This window comes from Oxyura jamaicensis, chromosome 2, assembly GCF_011077185.1.
Source record: "Oxyura jamaicensis isolate SHBP4307 breed ruddy duck chromosome 2, BPBGC_Ojam_1.0, whole genome shotgun sequence".
NCBI lineage: Eukaryota > Metazoa > Chordata > Aves > Anseriformes > Anatidae > Oxyura > Oxyura jamaicensis.
Genome location: NC_048894.1, coordinates 17,229,934 through 17,256,453, shown reverse-complemented (window position 1 = coordinate 17,256,453; position 26,520 = coordinate 17,229,934). Strand labels below are relative to the sequence as shown.

General features: G+C 44.3%; 1 protein-coding gene across 11 annotated transcripts in view; it reads right to left on the bottom strand.

Moving 5' to 3' along the window:
* Positions 1-17,603, bottom strand: part of ABI1 (abl interactor 1) — an 80,068-nt gene extending 62,465 nt beyond the window's left edge. For 7 of the 11 annotated variants that reach the window (XM_035319296.1, XM_035319290.1, XM_035319293.1 and 4 more), the window contains exon 1: positions 17,331-17,602. In XM_035319296.1, coding sequence (XP_035175187.1) covers positions 17,331-17,447 — 117 coding nt within the window. In that variant the 5' untranslated portion in view covers positions 17,448-17,602. Of the gene's footprint in view, positions 1-17,330 lie in introns of all 11 variants that reach the window. The other 4 variants (XM_035319287.1, XM_035319291.1, XM_035319294.1 and 1 more) reach the window with 1 other exon arrangement.
* Positions 17,604-26,520: the final 8,917 nt, after the last annotated feature.

Here is a 26,520-nt window from a genome sequence, read left to right as displayed (position 1 = left end):
AACATTCAGTGTTTTACTGAAGTGACTTGTCATAACTTGTCATTTTGTTGTAGTTTTCTACCATTCCTGAATTTGTGTGGGGTGTTGAAAGCTCGGGATTTCAGAGCCCAATAGCTTTCAAGCTATTAATAGCAACATACTGCAGCCACTGAACATGTCCATCTCCCATCCAAGGCCTTCTCTCCAGGGGACTGGCAGTCAATCCTTGCCCTGACAATGAAAACAAGAGAAGGAACAGGCTACCCAACACACCTCCTCCTCCTACGCAGCAGGAAGAGTGTCAAGCAGAAGTACTGAGGCTCTCAACCACTTAACTGACTGGTTGGGTCCAGGAGCACGAGAGAATTTAAGACGGAGGAGGCACAGACGGATGCTCAGCCATTCAGAACAGCTCTAAAAACCTAAGATCCCTCACAGTATGGTAGCCCTGAAATTAAAACCAGGATGATGAAATGCTTTCAAGTCCATTCAGTAAACAATTCCTCCTATCTACTGAGGCAGAAATCCTCAAACACATGGAGACAAGCATCTACAATTCATGGAATCCATAGAGCACAGTCAGACGAGCATCTACAATTCAGCTAACTCCCCTCCAGTGCCCACAAGCACTATTCCAATGGTATGAAATAAGACTCGGTCTGTTCAGTTTCTCCAAAGATAAGGTGCAGTAACTCAGCCCTACCAAGCGTGGAGGAACTGGCAGAACTTGAATCTCCTCTCCCCAGGTAAACACCTTGCAAAACAAAGCTGGCACTGGTTCAAGGCACCAGACAGCAAGGTGATTGCTGCCACAGCAACAACCATACCACAGCCCGCAAGCAGGGTTTCAGTCTGATCCTTTTTAGAGACACTATTTTGGCAAAAATCATTGACTAGTCAGCTATTCCCATTCGAAGGTCAAGGCACACCGAATTATCATAGGGTGACCAATACACAGGACAGCCTCCCAACCGCTGTCTGCGTCTCACAAGCTCTGCTTCAGCCAGGCCCTTCCCCCAAATCCTGTATATGCTAGACAATCAGCTAGAAGCAAATCCTTCATCTCCATCGATAATATTCCCCTGACCAGTCCTGAATAGCCTTGATAGCAAATTAGCATCTCTATGGGCCGAGACCAATTTAGCCAATCTGCCCGTGGCCTTGCAGATTTTCTTTTAGTTGAAAGTTGCTCTTCATTCTGGTGAAGAACTGGAAGGAGAAGAATTGCATTTTTTCTAATCATCATCTCTTCTGGGGAAGGGAGAGGGAGAAAAATTCTTCGTTAGTGAGAGAAATTCATTCCAAAGGAGAGTTTAAAGGACATGCATATATTGGATGTACTCACAGGTATACGGCACAGTGGTCAAAACTTAGGAGTCTTGATAACAAAAAAAAAATACAAGCTGAGCACATACATCACCATCTAGAAAAAAAGTGTTTACTTTTCTCAGGTTCAGGTTATCAGGTCCCAGCCCCTTCTGACCTGTACACATGGCACAGAACCGTGTCTCTGAGATTAAGCCCCCAATAACTACCTTACTCTCATAAATGATTTTACCTAAACTGAGACAAATCCGCAAAATGTGACATTCACAATACCCTGACACAGACTTCAATAGGTCTGTAAGCAAGGGCAGAAGCAGCTTACAAAAAAAAAAAAAAAAAAAAAAAACTAGGATCTCCCTTACAGAAAATAACTTTAAAAAACAAGCAATTGAGGAATTCCATTTTAATCCAGGCAGCAAACATCATAGCAAGAAACTAATCTATCCAACGGGAGAGGGATTCACAAAGCAGGGCCGGCTCTGACAGATGGAGCCCAGGCAGATATGTGCCAGCTGCTCTAGCAGCGCTTTCTGCCCAGCGCTGCAAGCAGTGCTCGGGCTGGCTCTGCTCTAAACCACTCCCCTTATTTTAAAAAGGGAGAAAATATATATATATATACCATTAAAAGCACAATTTTCAGTTCTGCTGCCAAATCCAATAGAGATGTCATAGTAAACGTGTGTTGGCAAAACACATTGTTAGTATTTCACTAGTTAGAGTCTGTGTGTACAACAAAAATAGCACACAGCAGTGAGCTAAATGACAGAGGTAGCCGTGCCCAAGTGTCATTTTCACACAACTCCTGTACACTGGATAGGGCTTCAAGACCGCATATGCAGCAAGCTTAACAAATCTTATCTACTGGGTCTCACTTCTGTGTTTTACATGCTACAGACAACAAACTCCAGGGCAGAAACAGCATCTTCCATGCCTGTAAAGCACTGCACAGCATTAGCGCTTACAGGTGCTTCCAGATTATGCTCCTGACTTCCCTGCAGTGCCCGTGATTTGCCTTATGACATCCCATCATTACACACACAAATTCCTTCAGAGCTAACCGAGCTGGCTCTGACACCAGAGACATCAGCCACGGCTCCACACACAGACCGTCAGTCAGGACGAGAAGCCCTGGTGCTTCCACAGCAATCTTCCCTCTGTAACACTGAGAGAGCTACCCAAGGCTTTGGGGAGCGTGCTTATTTTGGCATGCTAAGCTACAGATAACAGGGAATTAGAGAACTCATGTTCCATTTGTTTCCTTATAGGCTGTCTCTCAAATATTGATCTTTTGTTTTCTGGTTGTAATGGGGCTTGAAATTAAAATGGCTCTCTGTTGACTTTGCTTAAGTGCTAGCATCCACCCACAAGTTTTAGCTCATCCAGCAGGGACAGGCTCACCGGCAAGCCAGAGACCCAGAGGAAAATACAGTTAAAGAACTGCTCCTGATGTAGGTTGGTTTTGGTTTTTTTTGGTGGCAACAGGAAGGAGACACTTTAGCATTTGTGAGTTACCTTAACCTCCTCTTTCTAATAACAGTGGCAGCAACACAGACCCTAACTGGAGTGAGCAGTCCAAACTGGGAGAATTTTTATGTCATGCAAGCCTCTGAATCAAGGCAGCTCAGAGCACCAGTCTGGGGGCAAAGTTCTTTAGCTCACATTGCACAAGGAGTCACTTTTAAAAACAATAATGATTTCTTCTAGGGATTTTAATTACTTTAATTAGTTTCCTTTCAATTAATGGTGGGTGCTCAGGCAGTCAAAAATTTTTCATCTCAGTTTTGACAAATTAGACTGAAGGAATAAGCCTAGAATATCACAGTAAATCTATAACTGAAGACAAGCAACATACTAAAACTCAACAACGTCCTACAAGAGAGCTTCCAAGACCACCTCTTCTTCCAAGACCACCTTTTCTTTCCAGATCCTCGCTTTCCAGCCCTCCCTACCTCCAGGCAGGTCTGGAAGCACACCAGACTGCCTTGAGCAAGCAAGGTTAAAACAACAGGATTTAGCATCAAGGGTCAAATGACAGCATGGCCTCACCACGTTCAGGTAGCACAGATTGTGTGTCAACATTGCTCTGAACTCATACACCATGGTAGCCTCAACAGCTGTTTGAGGGATAGCTGCATACAGAGCACAGCACCTGCAGAAGCATTAGATAGATGCAAGGTGGCTCAAAGCTATGCTCTCTGCCCCAGGAAGAACCCCAGCGTGCCACAGAGCCAAGAGTCAGCCAGGCCTTCAAATACTGGTTGTAAAAATGCCCCTACTTCAGGGAGGGCTGGCACGCTGCAGAAAGTCGCTGAAAAAACAGCCTCCGTAACTGTAAAATCTGGGCAGCTGCTGCTAAGGCAGCCTACAGCCATCACGGTGTTTTTGAAACAAAGAAAGCTATGACCATTACAGGGTCAAGTTCTCTTTGCATACTTTGTAGTACTACATGCTCATTTAGGTCTTTTTCAGTCTGAGAAGATATTAAAATAGCAGGCATCTCTCTAACCATGGTCAACATTCATCTGAGCTTGTGGCCTACAGATGTTTTTATATTTAAGTTCAGACACTTACTTTCACTTCCCAAGGCACTTCTACTTCTCTTAGAAAGATTAGGAGCATGCCCAAAACCAAGAGATTCAACGCATTCTGGGGGGGGTGTAGAGAACCCTGAAAGCAGTAACAATGACTCTCAGATATAAGGGGCTCTTTACTGAAGCCTCTTGGTTATGGCACTACAAAAGTGAGTCTACCTGGCACAAAGCTGCTGCTGATCGCTTAACTTTGAGAAATTGGTATACTCCCTCCAGCAGGAAGTCATCTGAGGGCTCACATCTCTGATACAACATCCTTAGACCAGAAACCAGCAGATCCTCCCAGTTCTGCAGTAGCTTGCTTCCCAGCATAACACATAACACTCAGAGCATGCAGGTCCTACAGTGATCTCATGGCAATAACGAGATGGACTATGATACAAGGACTGATTTTTTTAATTTTTATTTAGCAAGAACTTACATGTGCAAGTGGAAAAAAGTCACATAAAAAGCTGTTAATATTCATTAGGCTTCTGTGCAGTTTGGGCCTGACTGTACGCTTTTTATCTGATAGCGCTTGTAAGCACGTTACAACCAGCCTCTATTTGAAGAATTATTTCCTATAAACATTAAAATTTGAGTCTATGGTTAGCAACAGCATTCCAAAACCTTACATATGTAAGCTCATTTGAGCACTGGGTTGTTTCAATTGCAGCAAGCAGGAATTTAACTTGTCAAAAAAACACAACAGAACAAAACAGATGGCTCAGGAGAATAGAGAGGAGGAAAGAGAGGAATGAGGAGTCAGTTGTATACCACTATTTCTTTCCCAAGAACAAAGTGAATAGGCCAGCATGTAACTATGAAATAAAAGTGAACATGGTAATCTTCACATTCAGCAACATGTAAAACTTTAAAAAAAAACAACAGGAGAAAGTAAGCTCTTCAATAGGAAATAAAATATCAGCATCAGGCAAGGTATGCGTATACATGCATATGGAATGGTTTTTGTTTCAATTCCAAATTGGAAAGAATGGTGCCGTGGTGCTAGTTAACACGGGAGTACTCAAGAAAGGAAGTTTTCCTACAGATACAGCTGCAATGCCTCTGGCAGATACAATCATATACGGTTTTTGAATGCAAGCTAAAGCCGCAGTGGCTTCACATCATTTTTTAAGACAACGCCTTCACACATGATGTGGAGGGCAGCTGCTTTAGGCCACTGCAGAAGGTGCAGATGGCCAGACAGCAGAGCTTGCACTTCCATGCAGCCAGATGCAGGAGAAGCGTCCCATCCCCATGGCTCCCAGTTCCCTCACAGCAGTATCACAACCCCAGGACCGTTTTGTTTCACGGCCTACGGTAGGCAGAGCCACGATGCCTTCTCACTCACTTCTCGCCTAGCCTGTGATCAGCTTGATGGATGAGCAGCCTCATTACCGGCACCGAGGAGCTGTGTAGCAGTCCTTCCACAAGAGGAACATCAGCCACAGTTGTGCCCGCTCATGGCCACCCTGCCGCGACCTGAGGAGGAAACACTCCATGCAAGTTCTGTGCCTCTTAGATCTGCTGGCAAGGCTTAGCAGGGATCTTATCTCCTGGTAGCTAACTGTGATGTGAGCAAACACAAGCGAGGCCAGGGCTGAGACAATTACATTTCGTAAGCCCTGATTGAAACTGGTTAATTTGAAACAGTAAGCAGGAAAAAAAAAGTTGTGCACTATAAACATGCTCTCAAATTTACCAAAGAATTTACAGTATTTACAAGTAAATGAAATGCTGCATAAATAGAGGGATAGAAGAAAGACTTTTATAAAAATACAGCTTAAACAAGGAAGATAAGCCCAAAGCAAAGCTAAGATACACCTACAGCAAAGCTGGAAACTGCTCCTTTTACCACCTCACTTCCCAACCTAAGAGCCAGTTACCTCTTAGCAGAAAAACTGCTTTTCAGCTTCCCACCTTGTCAATCTTGAAAGGAAATTGAAAAAACACTTTTCTGTTCAACAACTAAAAAATCTGTTTTCCTAACCACAATAGGAGAATTTTCTTATCAATCTGAGCGGCCACATTTTTGCACCCATTATACTTAATGGTGCATTTTTCTTAACTTTCACAGCGGTTAGTTTGCATTTAGTCATTTTCTGAGGAGGCAAGAAGCTAAATGAGTATCTCCTGCTCATTATTTATGCTCTCTATTTGCGTAACTCCTTCATAACTGCTCCATTAAACACCTCTTCCCCTCCAAGGCCGATTTTAAAAAGCCTCCTGCTTCCTGAGACTGCCAAGCGTGACTCATGGCCTGCCCCACACGCAGTCCCCAGGGCCTAGTGGGATGTCATACGTAGCTGGTTCAGTTCACACTCCCCCACTCCCACCGGTGGGAAAGTAACCCTTAAAGTCATCCAGAATGAAAGCAAAGCTACCTTTCTAGCTGTCTGAGGTAGGCAGCAAGCAACTAGCAAGGGTATTTGCTTTTAAGGCTGTCCATCTGCCATGTCGCAGCTCGCAAGATGGAGCGACTGAGCAGGGGGTTACACGTGCTCCCAATCCCTCCTGTGCTTTATTCCTACCAGGAACTAGCAGAGCTGCTCAAGCCCCTTCCAATCATTCCTATTTATTATTCACCACAGATTGTTCTTTATCAACTCTTTACAGGCTGCATAGAGAGGTTGTGGAGTCTCCTTCTCTCGAGATATTCAAGGCCCATATGGAGGCCTACCTGGGCAGCCTGCTCTGAGGATCCTCCTTTGCAGCAGGGTTGGACCCGATGATCTTTCGAGGTCCCTTCCAACCCCTACAGTTCTGTGATTCTGTGAACTCTTAAGCCTTCTCCACAACGTGCTCGAGCTCCCCCACCTTCCCCATTCAGGACCAAAACCAACTTTTCTCTCTGCAGCAGAGGAGCAGCAACTGGTTTACTTGGCTCAGCACTCCCCCGTTATCGAGCGCCTCTCTCGGTCACAACAGATACCTCTCAGTCTCCGAGCAGTCAATATCCACCACGTCGTATTGGCAGGAGATGATTCTACAGGTCTTGTTCATGGGCAGGAGGTTTCCAAAGAGGGACTGCGTGCCAGAAAGCTTTCCATTGATTGCTATTCTTCTCCAGCAGTTTAAGAGACACACTGCCAAAGAGGAATGTAATACACATCTAGAAATGACACAGCCACTTTTCAAGCAACACGAGACTTCTCACCAAGTAAGATGCACTGTACGAGCCCAAGCTTCAATTACAGCTATGGCAACAACAGTTTCCCCCAACACTGAAAGCGAAAGACATCTTAAGAATTAGATATAAAAAAAAAATCTGTTGCCATTTAAAACAGCATGTTCTTGCAACACTCCCAGACAAGTCTCAGGACTACTGCAGCAACCAGATCATCTCAGTGCTGCGAGAACATACGGTATGCTGCAGCAGGAAACACACCCACGGTATTTCAGAGAGCCCTTCCAGATACAAGCACTTCCAAACCAGACACACATTTTTATCTAATGCAGCTGAAGCCAGGAGTTTGCATCACAGAAACAATAGCTCCTCCCAGAGATTTAGAAATCCTGCAAGTCAGCCAGAAAATCAAAAGCTGATTTCCAGCCAGGTCTCCAAGGATCTTGCCAACGTAAGTGCATTGATCCATCATACCTCTATTTGTTAGTCTGATACTCCCTGGACCTTGGTCGAAGTTTCATCCAAGCCACTCGCCACAAGGACTCACGGGGGAACCCCAGAGGCTGTAATCCTTTTTATAAAAACCCTTCAGGATTAGGTCCAACGCCACTTTATCAATACATACCTACTAATGTGTGCTAAAAGAATACCACACCCGATATCACCGGCTTTCCCTCAGTATTACAGGATCCAAAGCCTCCAACCAGAGATGTTTTAAGTCCTCTCCACCCTTCGGTCTCACAATAACAAAGGGACCAGCTTCCTAAACAAGAAGGATTTCTTACAAATGAAAGGCCTGGCTGTATATATTTGAGAGGCCCCCTAAGAGGTTTCCTAGTAGACAGAAGCACGTAAGTCTCACTGCTCAGAGCATCTCCTGAGCTGCCTTCTGTTTCTCTGTACCCTGCTCATCCTCACATTCCCAGGTGGCTACAGACCACTTCATAGCCAAAGCTTTAGTCTGAACTCCATGCCAATAAAGATAATCTAAAAGAGAAATGTATATAAATGCCTTCAGTAGCTGCAGTTTTATGAGATGAGCTATTATTCAAACCCATGCTACTGGAAACTGTTTGTCTGAATGGTATCATGAAAAATAGCTGCATAATTTAAACTGTAACAGTAAAATATGCAATTAAATAATAGAAAGATTAATTACAAGAAACAGGCAAGGGAGAAGAGGTTTTCAGATGAGATCTGAAATGAGACTGAAAGTCAATGAGGTAGAGAGCAAGCGCGAGAGAAACCGTCTGTTTCAGAGGCAGAAGCTGTGATGAGAGCACTTGGCATTAATGGCAGCGAAACAGAAAGTCCACAGCATTTGGCAGCAGGAGAAGAGTCAGACAACAGATCTAGGAAACAGCCTGAAGCAAACAGACGAGATTTTAACAGGGAGAGAAAAAATCAGCAAATTCACATTAAGATCAGAGCCTAGTAGAAGCACCTGGAAGGAAAGAAATGTTGTCACTGGTAACTTTTAGCAATGCAACAGTGACTAACGCTACTTGCTGCAGGGATGTGAGAAGACAAGCCATGGCATGGCAATAGCAACTATGTCGACGTTATTGCAGTAGTCTGATGCAACTGCCCGGACAACTTGTCCTTCTCTTTTCTCAGGCGTTTTCTTATCTTAGGCTCCAGAAATCGTGGAATTGTTGCATTGGGACCACAGTTCAAGTACTCATTTGCAGCACACCTGCTACAATAAAGTCAAGCAAGATGCTCAACTGAAAACGATTGCCACAGGACAAATACTGGTTGGCAGATTTGCTGACCTCCCCACCCCCCCCAGTACAAGGAGATCAGATGATGAAAGTGAAGATATGCATCTTGTGAAAGATTAGCTGGAGAGAAAAAAAAAACATACACACACTTGCCTGATAAAGTATAGCTTAGAAAAAGCATTATCTTGTGAAATACTGGCATAAAAGTAGCCAGAAGAGTTGACAAGTCAGGTTTTTTCCCAAGGACATCAAAGAATTGTTACGATTCAAGTCGTAAACAAGCCATTTTTCCTTGGAACTATTTATAACCCTAAGACTACCCCAAAAGAATATTTCATTCAACTCTAAAGATACCAAATCAGCATCTACTTCAGTAAGCCTCCTCTATCCAAGTACCAAGAAACCTTCCTGCTTTCTCAAGAGAAGTCCTAACAGCACATTTTACTCCTGTCTCAGAGGTTACAATAAAATTAGGAAAGCAATTCTGAGTCTCTTCTCCACAAGTTCTTTAACTGCTCATCACCACGCTGCCAGAACCTCCTTGCACACGAAGCAGCATGCTTGCTCTTTAACTTCTGCTGTTTGAGGAGTACGCGTAGCTGGTGGCTCGGGGCTTTTTGGAGAAGGAGGAAGGAAGAGGGAGGGAAGACAGTGTCACAAATATATCTGCTATCTTAACATAAGACCTAGTGAAGGCAAGTAATCTGCATGCAAAAACAAAGCATAAGGTAAGCAACAGCCCTTCTTGGGGCAACAGTTGTGTCCTAGCCCCCAAAAGAGACCACCTTTACTCTTCTTTTAGCATATTCCACCGTGTCAGAAGATGTAACAAGGCACAAATCTCCTGCAGCAGCTGTGATGTGACTTTATCAGAGTAGAAGGCCAAACCAGCAGAAGTTTTAATTTTCAGATCCTTTTTCACTTTGCCAGACCCAGCAGTTACTAATGGAAAACATTTTATCTGGAATCTCAGGAAAAAAGTGTTATTAAAAATAAAGTCACCGTGTAAACAGTCAATCTTTTTCAGAGTAAAACTGACCTGTTTTGTGAGCTTAACTGACAGGTTGGCTAGCAATTTCATCTCACGTTAATACAGAGTGCTGAATTGTACAAGTTATATCTCAAAATGTTGCCCTCGCATTTCTTAGTTGAAATTCTCTTGCAGGAGGTGTCCCCCCCCCCTTTCTAAAATATCTGCATCTTAATAACAAATCTACTCTCTGCAAGGAAGCCTTCTTACATGGCTGCTGTTAACAGCATTAAGGGCTTGCATAAGCAATGAGTAACAGCATTTGCATAGCATCAAGCAGAGGTGGCACTTACATTCTTATTAACCCTCGGAAAAATAATGCATTCCCTCTAACACCAGGAAGAGAAGCTTTGCGTTCTGCTTTCAGCAATACATGGATTCCTAGGAGAACCCACCTGGCAGAAGCCCTGTGTTTTTATTTTGCTACCAGGCACCAAGCAGATGAAATGTTTCAGCCAGAAGGGGGTCTGCCAGGCTGGAGGTGAAGGGGGAAAGGCACCTGCAGATCCCACCGTGCTTACAGGGGTGCACCATGATCTATTCCGCACAGCACCCTGGTTTTAGCCTCCAAGCACCCCGTGCGAGTTTTGAGCTGCAAGGGGCTGTTTGCACAACCCATGTGAGACACTGTGTCTGTCTGTCTGCATCTGCTGCCCCGCCAGCAAGGTCAGGAAGAGGGAGGAACCGTGCTGAGGCACCCTATCTGCCACTACAAACGCAGTGGTTACTTCCCTTTTCTGCGGGGTGGAGGGAAGGGAGGATCCCTGGGACCGAGCCCGCCCGTCTGCAACACCGGTGCTCGGATTTGGGAGGCGAGGGGAAAGGAATGGCCTCACACTAAGAGGAGCAAAGGGAGCAAGGCAGCTGCACCTCATAGCCAGCCTGCTTGATAATTACAAACAAGCCTGGGCTCTGAGTAACTGGGGGCCCACGAGTCATTTCCTACCGGGGAACAACAAATAAAAAACACACCATGGCCCTTCGGCTCCCAGTCACTAATTAAGGACTGAGCACAGGCACCAAGAGAGCAAGATACCCCCTTATCCCTCAAGGATGTCTCACCACATCAGTGCTGATTCTGCCTGCACAGCTACCACCCCGCTGCTCTGCGGATAAGTAAGATTTCAGAGCTGTCAAACACAGACTGCTTTCACTAACGGGAAAGAAGATCGACATCTTCTAGATCCTCTGCCAAGACAGCAATGCCCACCAGCAGTCAGGCAGTGCCGTGAGCACCACGTAACTGCAGAAGTTTACGGGGCTGAAAAATCAGCATCAAAAGGAACTTGTTAGAACAGATAAGTAAAGCTCCGAAAGGAATTGCTCCTAATGAATTTAACAACAGTTTCAGGTGCGTGTTTTCCCAAGGGATTCATTGCTCCGTCTCTGGACACCACGTCCCTGTTTCAAACACGCACTTTATGCTGCGCTGTAGCGTAACAGAGGCCATCCGGAAGGGAGGAGGGGGGAGCCCTCGTGCGCGGCACTGCACTTCCCAACAATCGGGTTCTGTTCCCAAATCTGACAGCACGTCCCTACACGACCTTCCATGAGTTGGTTATGAACTCTATGCCTCTATTTATGCTTCTGTGAAATGAAGACAGTTTGAAATACTACACAAAGGTATTGGGAAGTTGAATTATATTTCTTTCAAAGTTTTCTGTTGTTGTTAAACTTAGACCAGTAACACAGATTAACGGGAACTTTGCCCTCAGAGGTGCAATACTTCCTACTTGTACATAGCACATCCCTCCACTCTTATCTTCCTTACATGTGATCCACTTTATAAGCCATCCTAAAGGCCCACCTATGTTCTCTTTACCGCGAGTTACTGACTGCAACGAGCTCCCAGAGCTCTGGAGGAAAAGAAGCATCAGACAATTACTCCTCTTACAGCTTCTCTCTTCCTTGCAACAACTCCACGTGCCTGGCGCAGCGAGTCCAGCACAAAGATCATGCTTAATGTACACCCACCACAGGCGACCTGAGAGCCTCTTCATTCCAGTACAGGAGCAGAAGGAAGGGAGCAGTGTGCTTCCTTCGTGCAGGATGCGGTACGCACCTCTAACAGCTCAACCCGACCCACACCGCTCAATTAAGGTAGCGTGGTGCCAACAATCATCCGCTGAAACACTAACGGGAAATGCAGCAGCAAAGCATCTGACATCTTGCTGGCTTCTTAAAGCGAATACACTAAAATTGATGGAAACATCTCAGATTTGGAAAAGCCGATTTCCTATCAACCACCTCTTCTGGACACAAAACAGACGTACGCTACTTTAGGATCCATTTCCTGTACGCGCAGGGGAATCGCTTGGCCATTTAATGAAGTTGTACTCCTGTCTTATGCTGCTTCCAAGTCTTATGCAGCTGTATTTTCCAAAACAAAGACAACATGCTGGCGTAGAAGACCAATAATCCGAAGCCACCAACCCGTACCCAAATGACTAGAAAACAAAACCCACACACCTACAAAAAAACAGCACTTTTAACCAAACATTTGCTGTTAGTATAAAACGACCTTAAGAGGAACAGTATTGTTTCAAGTATAAGCTAACATCTTTTCTTAATTAATAGAAAGAGTACGATTTAAACCTACAAGGAATAGCAGATGACACGTCCATATTTTATCTTACAGAAAGAGGGCTGGCTTACTTTACTTTTTCCTGTAAAGCATTCCAAATTTAGCAAGGAAACCAGAAAAAAAATACCACTTATTTACTCTCTTGATACAAACTAATTAACCTATGAACATAAAAGCATGTAAGTTCTCACAGCACGTAAAAGATTTGTATTAGGGACAATTTAAGAAGTTTATCCTTTTAAAGCAGGCCACTTCCTGCAGACTCTGAGCGAACCGCTTTGCACTGAACTGAGCTACACTACGTTCCATACTCAAGGCATGAAATCGACTGTCAGAGCAGTTACCAGCATCTAAGGAAAAAGAACCACCACAGAAGAAGTTACTTCCCTTCCCCTATGTACTATCTACTGTAGAGGAAGCACGGAACGTTCAACTGACCGAGCAGCAAGGATCCTTATACGCAAACTGGAAGGTCACATCAGCACTTGTGAAACTTCTCGCATGCAGCATTTCTCCTCCACAACACACATACATTTTTCTAACCAGCTGGAAAGAGACTTTCAATTCTTTGTAATAGTAAAACTGAGATCTGTCTCTGCTTTTGTCTGTTTCACCCTGAATAGCTTGTTAACTCACCAGTTTCCACATACCAGTTGGAGGCTACAGAAGGAAATAACACGACACTAAAAAGACACACATTTGGGCAACAAGGTACTTACTTCCTTAATACGCCTTTCACTTAGTTTATTTTCCAAAGCTGCTGAGTCTACCCACTGGAGACCACCAAGACCAGAACTTACACGAGCAGTACGTATTCCAAGCTATTCGTTTAGAGGGTCTCAGTAAAGTTAAAACCATATTTGAGCTTAAGAAAAATTCCAAATGGATCTTCAAGTGCACCAGAAGTAAAGAAACTGAAGAAAACTGACAATTGTGCACAGGCAGATTCAAGGCTATACAAGGCTACAAGGTAGCTGATTTAAACTGTAGGGGACACTGGTAAGGAACATTTTATAGGCAAGGCTTCCATGCTTGAGTCAGCTGAAGTTATTCAAAAGGAAGCCGTCAGTACACTGACACTGGAGACGCTCATTTCCCTTGTCATTTCCAACACTCTTTAAGCTAGATATTTAAAATGAATTCATTAAAAACTGAAAACAAATTAATTCAGCCTGGAAAGTGATTGGAGAATCTCTCCAGAAGCTCGTATTTTCAGCTGAAGAATCATAATTAGAACCGCAAGTACTTTAACTCCATCTGTTATTTCTGTCTCGTGCTGATAAAGTTTTCATACTTCTCAGGATACTGATAATACAATTCCCTCACTACTATCTTCAGCTTTAAGCTACGCATTTTCAGATGAACTTTCACCATTCCACACACCCTGAAAGGGCAACTCTCAGATTTTATTTGCAGACAAGAGGATTTGGAGAAGGCTTTAAACACCACAACTTACACGTGTATGGCATCTTTTTTAAAAAAATATTTCTTTTATTTCCATTTTAAGTTAGTTCTACCACTCTCCCTCCCTCGCTGATCCCACCCTACATTATTATAAAGGTAAGTCTCCATCACCAAGATAGCAGTTGGACCAGTATTCTAAAGAGTGCCAGAAAATAAAACGTCTAGAAAAATGTAACTGCTCTACCTCTAACAAAACTTACTAAAGGAGATGAAAATGTACTTTCAGATAAGTATTCAAGGTTCAAAACCTGCTCTTAAAACTACACAGAGAGTTTAATTTGATCTAAAAGAAAACAAAATAATCTACCTACTTGTCACTGAAGCTTCTGACCAGAAACATAACAGACAAAGTATCTGGATACAAATCAAATACAGTAATGTACCTATAATTCCTTTTTGCCTTGTAGCCAAAACCAAAATAGCCACTAATAACATCACAGCTTCCTTCGATTACTACTTCTACATTTGGTTTCTTTTCCCCTTTTCTGTCTCCCTCTCTTTCCCCATGCTCCCCAAGACTGCCGTCATACTGTGGGGCACTGGAGATCTTTCTTAAGAACTTACATGCTTTGCTTCTCCTGATTTTTTTTCCCCTTACTATCAGATAAAATCAGATTATAGATAACCAGAATACATATAGTCTGGGGGACAAACTGTTACTGCCTGGCACTCTGATTCATTCACAACTTGCCCTAGCTAGAAACTGCTTCCCATTTTTCTAAGAACAGGGATTTTCACCTTGAGAGGCCCAGATGCTGTCATCTTTCCTAAATGCTTTACTAAAAGGATGCTTACTGTCAGCAGAGGTACAGGCACCATTAGGGAGGCAAGTTCCACCAAGGTGAATATTTTATTCCCCCCGTCCCCACCTTTTTTTTTTTTTGGAGGGATCCCTAAGGACACCGAAGACAAATTTTCTTCAAGAAATCAGTACAACTCTGAATTTTACCATAACTATTCCTAGATCAAGTGATGGAAATAAAGATGTTTCATCTGTATTCTAATATTATAAAATACTGGAGTTTGAATACAGCAATATCTTGTGGGTGGGGGGGGATAACATGACCTGTTAAAGCAAACAGAGAATAAAGAGCATGAAGGGGAGAATAACAAGAGTTTAGAATAAAGAGCCGAGTGCTGTTACTGGAAGTTGTTAATACACTTAAAATAGTCAAACTTGTTCCACCTCCACGCCACGAGGCAGCACAGGTGGCAGTGCACAGGAACAGCCTTCCTACTGAGGGGCACATAGCCTTTCTAAGAAAACAACCCAAATTCAAAGCTATCCAAGCTCCAAGAGGCCAGATTGAGTCAATTGCATGCTACGGGCTCAGATATGAGGTCTAGCCTCTTCATATCTACTTCAACATTAACTTAATGCTCAGATTCTCTGTTCCGGCCTTTTAAAATATTACTACTAAAATAAAATGCTCCCTGACACCTTGACTGTTAGTTACCAGCTCGATCATATTAAACACAAACACTTTGTATTTTGTGTTAAGCCTTTTCCTCTGCTTCCCTCACACGGGCACGCACTCTCTCTCCTGGCTCTCATCACCCAGCACCCGCTGCCTGATCCTCCAGCGGCCCCACCACGGGCACTGGGGCCATGACCTGTCGGGCAGTCCAACGGGAGAGCAGGTGGCTTGGTACAACGCAATTAGAAGAATAACACCCACCTCTGTCACTCAAACAAAACAAAACAAGGAGTTTTACTGATATCTCTGTGATTTTTACTGGGTTGAATAAATGCACAAGGGATACATTTTTCAAAGCTACTGCTTAAGTCCTTATTAGGAACTTTAGCTTCCTTCCAAAAGGGATAAACACAGCTGTACATGGATGGCCAGACCGCAGCTATCCCACATCCAGCTGACCTTGATACCCGAGGTGAAAATGAACTAACAAATTAAAAAAAAAAAAAAAAAAAACACCACTCCACCCCCAAGTGACTGGATGGGAACTAGCTTAAATGTTGGTTTAATTTTGGCTTGATAAAAAAAAGGCAAGTTTTAGGACCCTGAAGAAAGTGATGTAACCAAAGATTCTCTAACTTTCTGACATAGCGAAAAAGTCAGGAGCAGGAGACAGGTCAAAACTTGTGCTGCAATTACCATGCTCATGTATTTGTCATATTTCCCATGAGTAAAACCAAATGAACCTCGCCTCTTAGAAGCATTTATATCAGCAGCTTTCTTTGGGTGGAGCAAACAACTCGGAAGAGTAAATACACATTAACTCATATTATATTACCTCACATACCAAAATTAAAGAAAAAAACCTTTAAAATATGGCTTCTTCACACAGTTTTAACCCAAGTACCAAAATTAGCTCATAAAAAAGGACTTCACGTCACATTATTAAAGCTTTATTTTCAAATCTGCTGCTCCACGATTACAAGTAGTAAGACAGCTCACCAGCAACAACAGAGGCCAAAGGTTTTAACAACCTGTATTAAGCAGTCATCGCAGGTAGCCTAGTATTGCATTCAACAAGTTCACTGTACAAGCTGTCCAGTAAGGAGTCTGCTTGCTTTTCCCCTCTTGTTTTCTGTTCCTCAAAAAGGTTTAATTTGAGCATCTCTCGGTGGCTCTGTATCCACGCCATGGCTACATCTACAGACCTACACTGAGAGATGGGCGCTGCAAACCCTGGAAAAAGCCTTAACAGTAAACAGCGCACGAAGTAGCTTTACAAAAAATTAAAAAAAAAAAAAAAAAAAAAAAAAAAAAGTTAAAAAGGGGGCCCAAAAAGCAACCAAAAAAAAAAAAAAAAGAAAAAAAAAAGAGAGAGAGAAATCCACACCGAGTGGTGCGGGCACGCTGCGGCCAGCGGAGCCTCCTCCAGCGTGCGACCCGCAGCTCTCGCTGCAGGATGTGGGAATCGCCGAGCCCCCGAGAGGCACCGATTGCCATTTTGAAACACCGCCTCCCGCCCGTGCTCGGGCAGCTCCCTGCTCCCGCAAACCGCCGGCTTTTTAGGGCTGCGGCACGCCGGGAAGGCTCCCGGGGGAGGAGAACGGCTCGGTGCCCCCCGGCAGCCCCCTCAGAGAGCCGCTGATGGCGGCGGGGAGGCGGCGGCCGCACGTGAGGCGCGGAGCCGCCCGCCTCAAGCAACCGCCGCCAACCGCCGAGGGACAACCGGAGGCACCGGGGCCGAGCCGCCGGCACCGGGAGCGGCTCAGCCACCCGCCCGCCCTCCGTGCCCAGAACGGGGAGGTCTCCGGGATGTGACTCATAATGAATAAATACAGAGGGGGGGGAAGAGAGGAAAGAAAAAATAAAAAAAAAGACACACCCTCCGAGCCCGACTGACATAATACCCCCCCTCCCTTCCCCTCCGGAGCGGGGAGGGGGAGGGAAAGCCGGTGGTTCGGTTGGGAAAGTTGAAAGAAAAGGCAAAGCCGGGGGAAGGGGAGCGGGCAGGCGCCGCGGTGCCCCCGAGGCGGCTCCGGCCCCGCAGAGCCGAGCCGAGCCTCCCCGCCCCGGTGCCGCCGGGCGGGCGCTGCCCCGCCGCCCCTCACCTGGATGTAGTTGTTTTCGCAGTAGTCGGCGACCCGAGTGAGGTTCTGGTAGCTCTCGAGCAGAGCCCGCTTGCCAGAAGGGATTTCCTCCTCTAGTAACATCTGCAACTCTGCCATTTTCCACCCCTCCGCATCGCTTCCTCTTGCATTAAAGAGACAGCGGCAGCGCCGGGCTCGCAACCCGCCTGGTATTGTGGGATTCCTCCTCGCCTCGCTTTCGTGAGCTCTCGCTTTCCCCACCCATCCTTCCCCCTTCCGAGGGAGAGAAAAAAAAAAAAAAAAAAAAAAAAAAAAAAAAAAAAAAAAAAAAAAACGCTTTGCAAGGCAAGCCGGGAGCTGTAGGCGCAGCTGCGCCTCGCCGGGCGCTTGCGCGGGGCGGGAGCGGCTCATGGCGGCCGGGCGCTGCCCCGGCGGGGATGTGGGGCTGACATGGCGGGCGCGGCGCCGCCCAGCCCTGTGGTGGCCGGCGGGAGGAGCGGGCGAGGGCGAGGGGAATCCTTTGTGTCTCTCCCCTGTCTCCGAGTAAAAGTCCTGCTCCCACCCGTGTTGCCCTCAGGCAGCGTGGTCTCCTCAGGAGAAGGCAAAAGGCTTCCTCAGGGAAGCGCTGCCCCGGTTATCCGGCAAGTGTCCGCCTCCTGTCAGGCTAGGGCGAGAAATTTGGGAAATGACAGCAAATGGTGGCAGGAAATTGCTAAAACAATAGGAGCAGCGCAGTTAAGCGGCACTTAGGCCAGTGGGAAGTCCCTGGCTATCCAGAGGGAGAGGGGAATTGAACGAGCTGTGTAGAGCTTTGTGAAGGTCTGCCCAGAAGCAATAATTGACAGTTCACATTTGTCTATTTATTAATACCAGAAGAAGAACTTAAGTGTCTGAGGTAAATACATTATTCCTGCCACTCTCTTACCTCATCTTTTACTCATCATTACTCATCGGCTGTGGAAGATAAGGGGCTAGTGATTTTTTGGGACAATTTTTCTTTTTTTCTTTTTTTTTTCCTTTTTTTTTTTTTTTTTTTGGAAGTAAAATCCTGTTTCTGTGGTCATAGCAGAAGAAAAGCCAATAACAGCAGGTGGTTTCTATGCTGGGATGGCCAAGCCTGCCTTTCCAGTGAGTAACAGTCTGAGACGAAGCTGTTTCCAAGGCCCGTTACTCACGCCTTGGCTTTGCCTGCTTTTTTTACACCCTTCCAAGTGCAACTGGTATCGGTCCTTGCATTTTATTAGTTGTCCCAGAGAAACCCACAGCAGTGAAATATCAACACATTTTGGAAAAGTAGTCTCTAATGCATCATAGTAAGAGCAGACAGCTTATTCTCTATAGCATGGTATATTGTATGTCCACTGTCCATCAGAGTCCATTTTCTGTTTCCAGCACTTAAAACTGCTGTGGTCTGGACCCTTTGGTGTACCCGCTGGTATCTCTACATCAAGATGGAGAGAGGAGAAACGGATCTCCTTCCCCTTACAAGTGCAGCACAGCCAGCCTTGAACCATGGAAGTGTGAGGATGAAGGGGAGGGAACCTGAGAAGGACTGCTGGGTCCAGGAAGGTCTTTGCAGCTCTCTCTGGCTGGCAACAGCTAGACAGATGCTGGGATGGGTATTTGAGTGCCATCTGGGACAGCAGGGGAAGGAGCTGGTACCTTCACAGCACTTGCTGTGGGACAGGGATGCATTTATGCTGCTATCTTCAGATGGCTAATTCGTTTGGCAGCTTAGCAAAATTGTTTCCAAAGTGATTTAAATAACTCTCTTTAGGACAGCATGTAATTTCCAATAAAGCACTTTATTTTGGATTCCAAGTGCCTTTTAAATGTGAAATAATTAAATGTGATCTGCATCAACATTGAGATATAGACAAGCCCTTAATAGGTCCCAGGGCAAGTGTGATTACAAACCATCCTGGGCATTGACTTTTCTTGTTTTCAGCTATTGTAATACAAAGACAAATTTGATTTCTCTATTCAGTCAGGCTGCAAATTGCTGAACGCCCAGTGGCTTGGATGAGTCTGTAATTGCCTACAGATCACAGACTGACTTCATTGAAACTGTTAGCATCCTCAAACATAGCGCAACTCTTGTCAGCTATTCTTAAAATGTTATTGCTGCCCCTGTACCAAGAGACTGCAGATGCATGGGACCTTGCACATCAACTTTTTTTCAGTATGAGAAAATTCAGTCGTGCGTGCTTTGTTTAATATCGTGCTTCACATCAGCAGGCAGCCAAGTCCTACAAGATGGCAGAGCAGCAGCTGAGCAGGGCAGTGCTGGCTCCCAGGCAATGCACCACCTCAAGCAGTAGAGCAGAGGCTCCAGGAGGGCTCACAGCCTTTCGCCTTCCAAAGGATCTCCACCCAAAAGGCCTTGCACAAAGCCAAATACATGATCTGCCTCCAAATTTCCTCCAACTCAAGAGGACCTTTGAAGACCCCATCAAAGAGCGCCACCTTGTGACATCTCTGGCTGCACATTAACGGTCCAGGCACAACCGGGGGTTATCCCGATGGTGGCAGGTAGGTCGGTAAAACCTGTTGTAGATATAGGTACGCCCAAACTGGCTCTCCGCTGAGCTGGGTCATCTCTAGCAGGATTCTTTAACTTAGTGCCATACAACCCCGGCAGTAGTGCTGCAAGGGCCAGGCAATACAAGACACACTGGGATTCACGGTGCAGTCACGCTCAACTGTTTAGATAGAAAGCAGCCTTATTAGCTGCTACCCCGTGCTAGTCCTCCTTGGCTTCAGAATGGCTCTGCAGGGTCACTCGAGCATCTTTGCAATGAGTTCTTCATGCCTGAGGTTCTCAGAGGGTTTATTGACTCAGATGCAATAGACCCAAGTTGTCATAGTTGCATATGCCAAGTGATTCCAAATCATAGGGACATTTGAGTAGCTATGCCACTAGCCAGATCTCACAGAACCAGCACTGATCCAGAGCCAATAAATCCTTGGACAGGAGCTGACCTTGTCTGAAGACACTGGTGTGTGTCTAAAGCACGTTCAGTGGATTGTCCTCTAGAAATTATTTACTCAAGTTACATGCAAGTGTGCAAGAGAGCTGGGAGCTAAACTTTTCCTGACTGGAGAAGGTGGAATGAGAGAGAAAAGAATGTAATGATGTTCCTCAAGCTCCACCCAAATGACCACCTAGATGAAATCCCATTCAAAGTCAAATGAGCTTATATACCTCTCAACTGTTTGTCTGAGATTTGCTCCCCCTCAGTGGGGCAGACTGATCTCAAGGGGCACTGCTGTCCTTATGGGACATAGTCCATTTTTGACTAGAAGAGAAAAAATGTGACTTTTAAACACATCCATTTAGAATAGCATCAGAGTAGTAGTATCAAAGCAACTTCTCCTGCACTGTAATTTGTGTAGCTCTGTAGCTGTCTGTTCCCTTTTCTAGGGCACAAATTGACATGTCTTTGTTTTTCCCTTGAGAGCAGTACTTCCTTCAGTCGTGTTGATTGGAAAATAACCATTTATTTCTTGTTGGGCTGTTTCTCGGCTGAATCGATTCCTGATTCAGCTGTTTAGCTGCACAAGCACTTTTGACGGTGCAATGGAAAGGGAGATGAGGGATTTGAGGGGGCAGCTGGAAGCACAGAGGCCACGGGGCCTATTCAGATCAGCCACATCAGCTCTGCTGCCAAATGCCAAGCCTCACATTCCTGCAAGAAAAAAAAAAAATGTTGATTACAGTGGTACAGGTACACAAGTGTAGCTGTACTGGGACAATCCTGTGTGAATACCTAATGCTTTTTTTTTTTTATTTTCTGGGACCAAAAGTCACCCTTTTACTATTTCCTAGAGCAGAGTAGAAGCAACCACCCAAGAAGGTATGCAGCTGTGTTAGTTTGCTTTCCAGTGCTTTGGATCTAGCCCAGGGAGCCTTAAGAACGTGAATAATTAACTGTATTGATATTTGAGTAATCATCAAGGGGTGTCTGACTATTTCAGAGACATAGGGCTGCTCCCACTTCTCAGAGACAATTTATCAGGCTCTCTGCACTCCCGTGAACATCTCCACATGTGCTTTTCTTCAATTAGTATTTCTACAGTTTTCATCACAGCCAAAACAACTGGCGATTCTCCCTCATGCCTGGCCAGGGCAGCGGGGTGTTTGGGGTTGGGCTGTGTCCCCAGTCCTGGTCCAGGGCCCCCTGGCACCCCCCTGCCAGTTGCTAGGCAGCCGGCGAGCTCTGCACGGCAGAGGCAGCACACACCAGCCAGGCATTGCTAGGCAGCCCGAGAGCTCAAAAATAATAAGATTCACAAGTGCTGCTTCCAGAATGCACAAGATAAGAACGGCAAAAAAATAAATAGTTCTACTGTATTTTGGCATGACCTATCATTTATTTTCACTTGCAGGATTTCGCCTTCTGTCTCAACCTCATTTTTCATAAAACTCTCTCCTCTTCATCCCTCCTGTGTGCTTATCATTGCTACTCAGCAGTGCTCTGGTATCAACAGGCCTTCCTCTGCTCTCACCCCCATGACCCTTTTCTCGATCTGTCATCTCAGCAGTTTCCCTCCCGTGCTCTGCTGGATCCCCTGTTCCTTTGGCCTCTTTTGTTTTGGTTTTCATTCTTTCGTCTTTCCCAGCTCAGCCTCCAGACACCTGCCTTTCCATTTTCACTACACCAAAGAATTCCTCCCATATCTTGTGTCCAGCTCCTGATCTAAGCCCCCACTGCTGCCGTCTCTCCCAGCTGTTCATCACGAGGTAGGCTTTTCTTCTTAATCCCCCAAAATGCTGCATGCCATGGAGAGGAGGGCATCCACTGCCCTAAGAGCATAGGAAAAGTGGATGATCCAGACTGTTGTGATGCAGTCATAGGTATGGAGAACCTCAAGAAAGTTCATTTCTTTCTTCCTAAACCAAAACCAGGTCACATAGGTATTGTGTGACAAATGACAAGATGATCTGCTTCTTACACCAGTAACAAATAAGGCTAAACTCTTAAGGAAGGGTGGCTGGAAAGCTGGGCAGAGGAAAGGGATCTGGGAGTGTTGATCGATGCTCGCCTGAACACGAGCTGACAGTGCCCAGGTGGCCAAGAAGGCCAATGCCATCCTGGCTTGTGTCAGGAATAGTGCAGCCAGCAGATCCCCCTGTACTCTGCTCTGGTGAGGCTGCACCTCATATTCAGCATTGGACCCCTCACTACCAGAAGGACATCAAGGCCCTGGAGCGTGTCCAGAGAAGGGCTACAAAGCTGGTGAAGGGCCTGGGGCACAAGTCCTGTGAGGAGCGGCTGAGGGCACAGGGGTTGTTCAGTCTGGGGAAGAGGAGGCTCAGGGGAGAACTCATTGCTCTACAACTGCCTGAAAGGAAGCTGTGGGGAGCTGGGGATCGGCCTCTTCTCACAGATAACCAGTGATAGGACTAGAGGGAATGGCCTCAAGTTGCACCAGGGGAGATTCAGGTTGGAAATCAGGAGACATGTCTTCTCAGAAAGAGCAGTCAGGCATTGTAACAGGCTGCCCAGGGAGGTGGTGGAGTCACCATCCCTGGGGGTGCTCAAGGAAAGGTTGGACCTGGCGCTTAGGGACTTGTTTTAGTGGGTGACATTGGTGGTAGGAGGATGGTTGGACCAGGGGATCTTGGAGGTCTTTTCCAACCTTAATGATTCTATGGTTCTATAAAGCAACCACATAAAATAGGAGGTGGATTTCTGGCTGTGATCCTTTATACTATCAAATGTTTTTTGTTTGTTTGTTTGTTTGTTTGTTTTTATATATATAATGGCTTTGGGGGTGGTTAGTCTCAATATGAAGATAATCCCACTGAAGAGAGAGGCTCTGAGTGACAGTCATCTTTCTGAGTGGACCCATGCAGGTTTGGCTCAGTCATTAGTAAGCAGGTTGGAATTTCCTAATGAAATACCTGTTGGAGGATGACAGTCCTTTAAAATGGAAGCTTTTCTTTGATATGTATACATCCAATAAGACATTCCTTGGTTTCTCTCCCTGCATAGAGCTTCTGAAACCAGAAAGACAGAGACCTTGCCCAGAAAAATTAATATCCTGATAATTAGCAGTGATATATAAGGGAATGTAGCAGATCCAGAGGCAAGTCTGCCATGTCCCTGACTTGAAAGCAGGCACTGGAAGGTTGAAGCCTTGTGTCAGCAATGTCCTACTCACTTGGCTCTTTGGAGTGAGCATTCCTAGCAGGGAAAAAAAAAAAAAACACAGCTCAAGGTCTTGAGAAACATTTTGAAGTCTCAGAACATCATTAGCACGATTTCTGTTCCATTTTGCACCACTTAATAACAGCTACGAGACTAACACAAATGAAAATGTTCCAGAGTGCAATGCATAAACCTGTAGCACCACCCTAGGCTTAGTGGGGCTTACTGGATCAGGTATTATTTCCAGGGTCATCAGGAGTGTAACTGCTTCCTTGAGACACAGAGCCTAAGATGGCTTTGCAAATTCATGCAGCGCTGCTAACCATGTCTTGGGACCACTGGCTAGGGGTGCCAGATCATCCCTAATACCTGTGGCACCCAGGTTTTTCTAGTGTCACCATTTCCCAGTCTCCCATCATCCTAGATAATGGAGAGTTGACTGTCATAATACCATCATCTAGTTTTCATATACACCTCAAAGCTCATTAGTTCACTGTTATGGGTACACCTAACTTCAACCTCTAGCCTAAATTATTTTCTGTCTTCATTACTAATTTTCTGTGTGTTAATTGGGTGGATAAAACCTAGAAAGCAGTAAACATGTATGTTTCAGTTCTCAGTGTCTTAGAGCTAACATTTCATTTATCTCTGTGGATTTTTGATTTTTTTTAAACTATTTAAAATATTTATGTATGTCCATTTTTATGCTAAAGAAAAAGAAATCAAAGGCTCTTCAGAAGGTTCTTAGCATAATGCAAAGCCTTAAAAGAATATATTAGTGCAAAGACAGTTTAATTGCACAATTGCAATTTTTCATTGTATTTGAGGAAATGTGAGCATGGACGGGAATTGCTTTTATACACTTTCTATTTGAAAGATTGGTGTGTTTTCTAAGGCCCACAGTTTTTTGATGGAGATTAAAAGCATTCATGTTCTGTACTGATTAATTGGTATGCCTCTTTTGCATTTAAATATATACTTCATTGAATTGCAGCTTTCCATCATAAAGCAGAAAAGAAAAAATAATTAAATGATAACATCATGCTACTACAGAAAGAGTGCTATTTTCCCAACAAAAATAAACATTTGACAGCAATTCTGCAGTGATAGTATTTTTCAGCACAATAGTAGGATGGCAAAATAAGTCACAGCATAATGAGGGTTTTTTTCAGTAACTAAAAACACATTAGAGTTATTGGGTCTGTTCCAGCTCCCAGTGAAACTGTAACGCTTCAACTGGAAGCAATGTTGAGTCTACGGCATTCAGCGGCATTTGAAAAAGAGTACTGTCTTCAATAGCCATTGAAGCCAAAAGCAATGGGATTGGATGCAGAGCAACCCTCAGATGCAGTTGTCTACCAGAAAATCATTTCCACACTAAGATAACATTGACATCCTCCTTGGTATTGTCCCAGTCAGAGTCCAAACGCAGACTGTGCAGATAATGAGGGTAAAAAGTCATTACACATAGACCGAGGCTATTCTCTGTTGGGAGCATTTAAAAATAAATCAGGCCATTTAGTGCAATCCAACAGAATTTAAAGGCTAAGCATTGGCTATTCAGAATAAATAGTGTGTGTTTGTTTTTTTTTTTGTCTTGTTATTTTTCATTTTGTAACAGGAACAATCTCTTGTACCTATGAGATTGATTACATGTCTCAAACTTAGTTTGGATATTAATCAATCTCAGCAACCTCTTATTGTTTCCTGGAGCATAATGCAGTAAAAATTGTCCTTTAATTACCACTAATGAAAGTTACCTCCAGTGGAAGCGAATATATGCCACTGGAAAATGATGTGGTTCAGAGGACAGCAAATGCAAATACGAGCTATCTTTATGATGCATAGGCACAATTAGAAGTGAATATGCAAATTTCCAGTGGCAGCTTCCTGCAATGCTCAACAATTTGATGTCAACATTAGCTGTGAATGTTTCAATTTATTTGATTATAACTATAATAATCCCGCAGTATTTTTCTGGACAGTGTGCTTCCTGAAGGGCTGGGGACTTTTAAACACTGTCATGTAATAAATATGGACTTATTCAGAATTAAATATGCTAATATTATTTAAAATAATTTGGAATGCAGAGTGGATTAATTATGCTTGCCATCTCATCGCTTTAAATAATGGAACTGGCCGACGACCTTTCATTCCTTATCTGACATTTTTGTGATTCTCAGAAGTTCTTTGTTGTGTAAGGTGGAGCCTATTCAGATTTTTACATTGATGGAATACATCTGATAACTAGGTATTTTTGTTCATACACAAGGAAAAAAAATGGCTAGATTTATATATTACTATTCTGACCGCAAAAGAGATCAAGATGCTGTTTTATATGGAAGATATACTGTAATGTGTGTGAAATTTGTTAAGTTTCCCCTGGTAATGCTTTTCTTTCAGTTGCTTCTACCTTTGTCAGTCATACTTTAACCCTAATAGCACAAATTTCTATTTCAGACAATATTTTTTTTCCTTCAGGGAATTTGTAAGAAGGAAACAAGGAGAAATGAATTCTATTCAATTCATTACAAATATTTCAGCCAAGAGGTTAAAGCCCCAGCAGCTCTAGATTTTGAATGAGGACTTTGAAATTTGGCAGAAGGTAATATCAGGGACATGCTTCCTGCTCCTTCTGATAAAATCTGACATTTGGTTAATTCATAAGTTTCTAAAAGCGCTATGTTTGCATGTTCTCAGTAGAGTTTTTTAGAGTTAGGATACATCTAAGGAGGAATTGTGTGCCACTGGTGATATTTCACTGTGCACTGCAAGGGTGAAGGGATTTTCTCTGTCTTCTTGCTGAACACACAGTATCACTGGGAAAGGATAATGGTATAGAAGGATTATATCCCATGTCACTGAGAATACATATACTGTACTATATATTAACATAGAGTTAATATAGTATTAATATAATAGGCTATATATTCATGCATATGTATATAATTTATATATATTACCAGTTATTCCTGCTATGTAGTGGTAATTTGCTGTAGGTCTAAAGAGCCAAATTCTGATTTTGGTCATAACATTGACCACACACTGAACTCCTA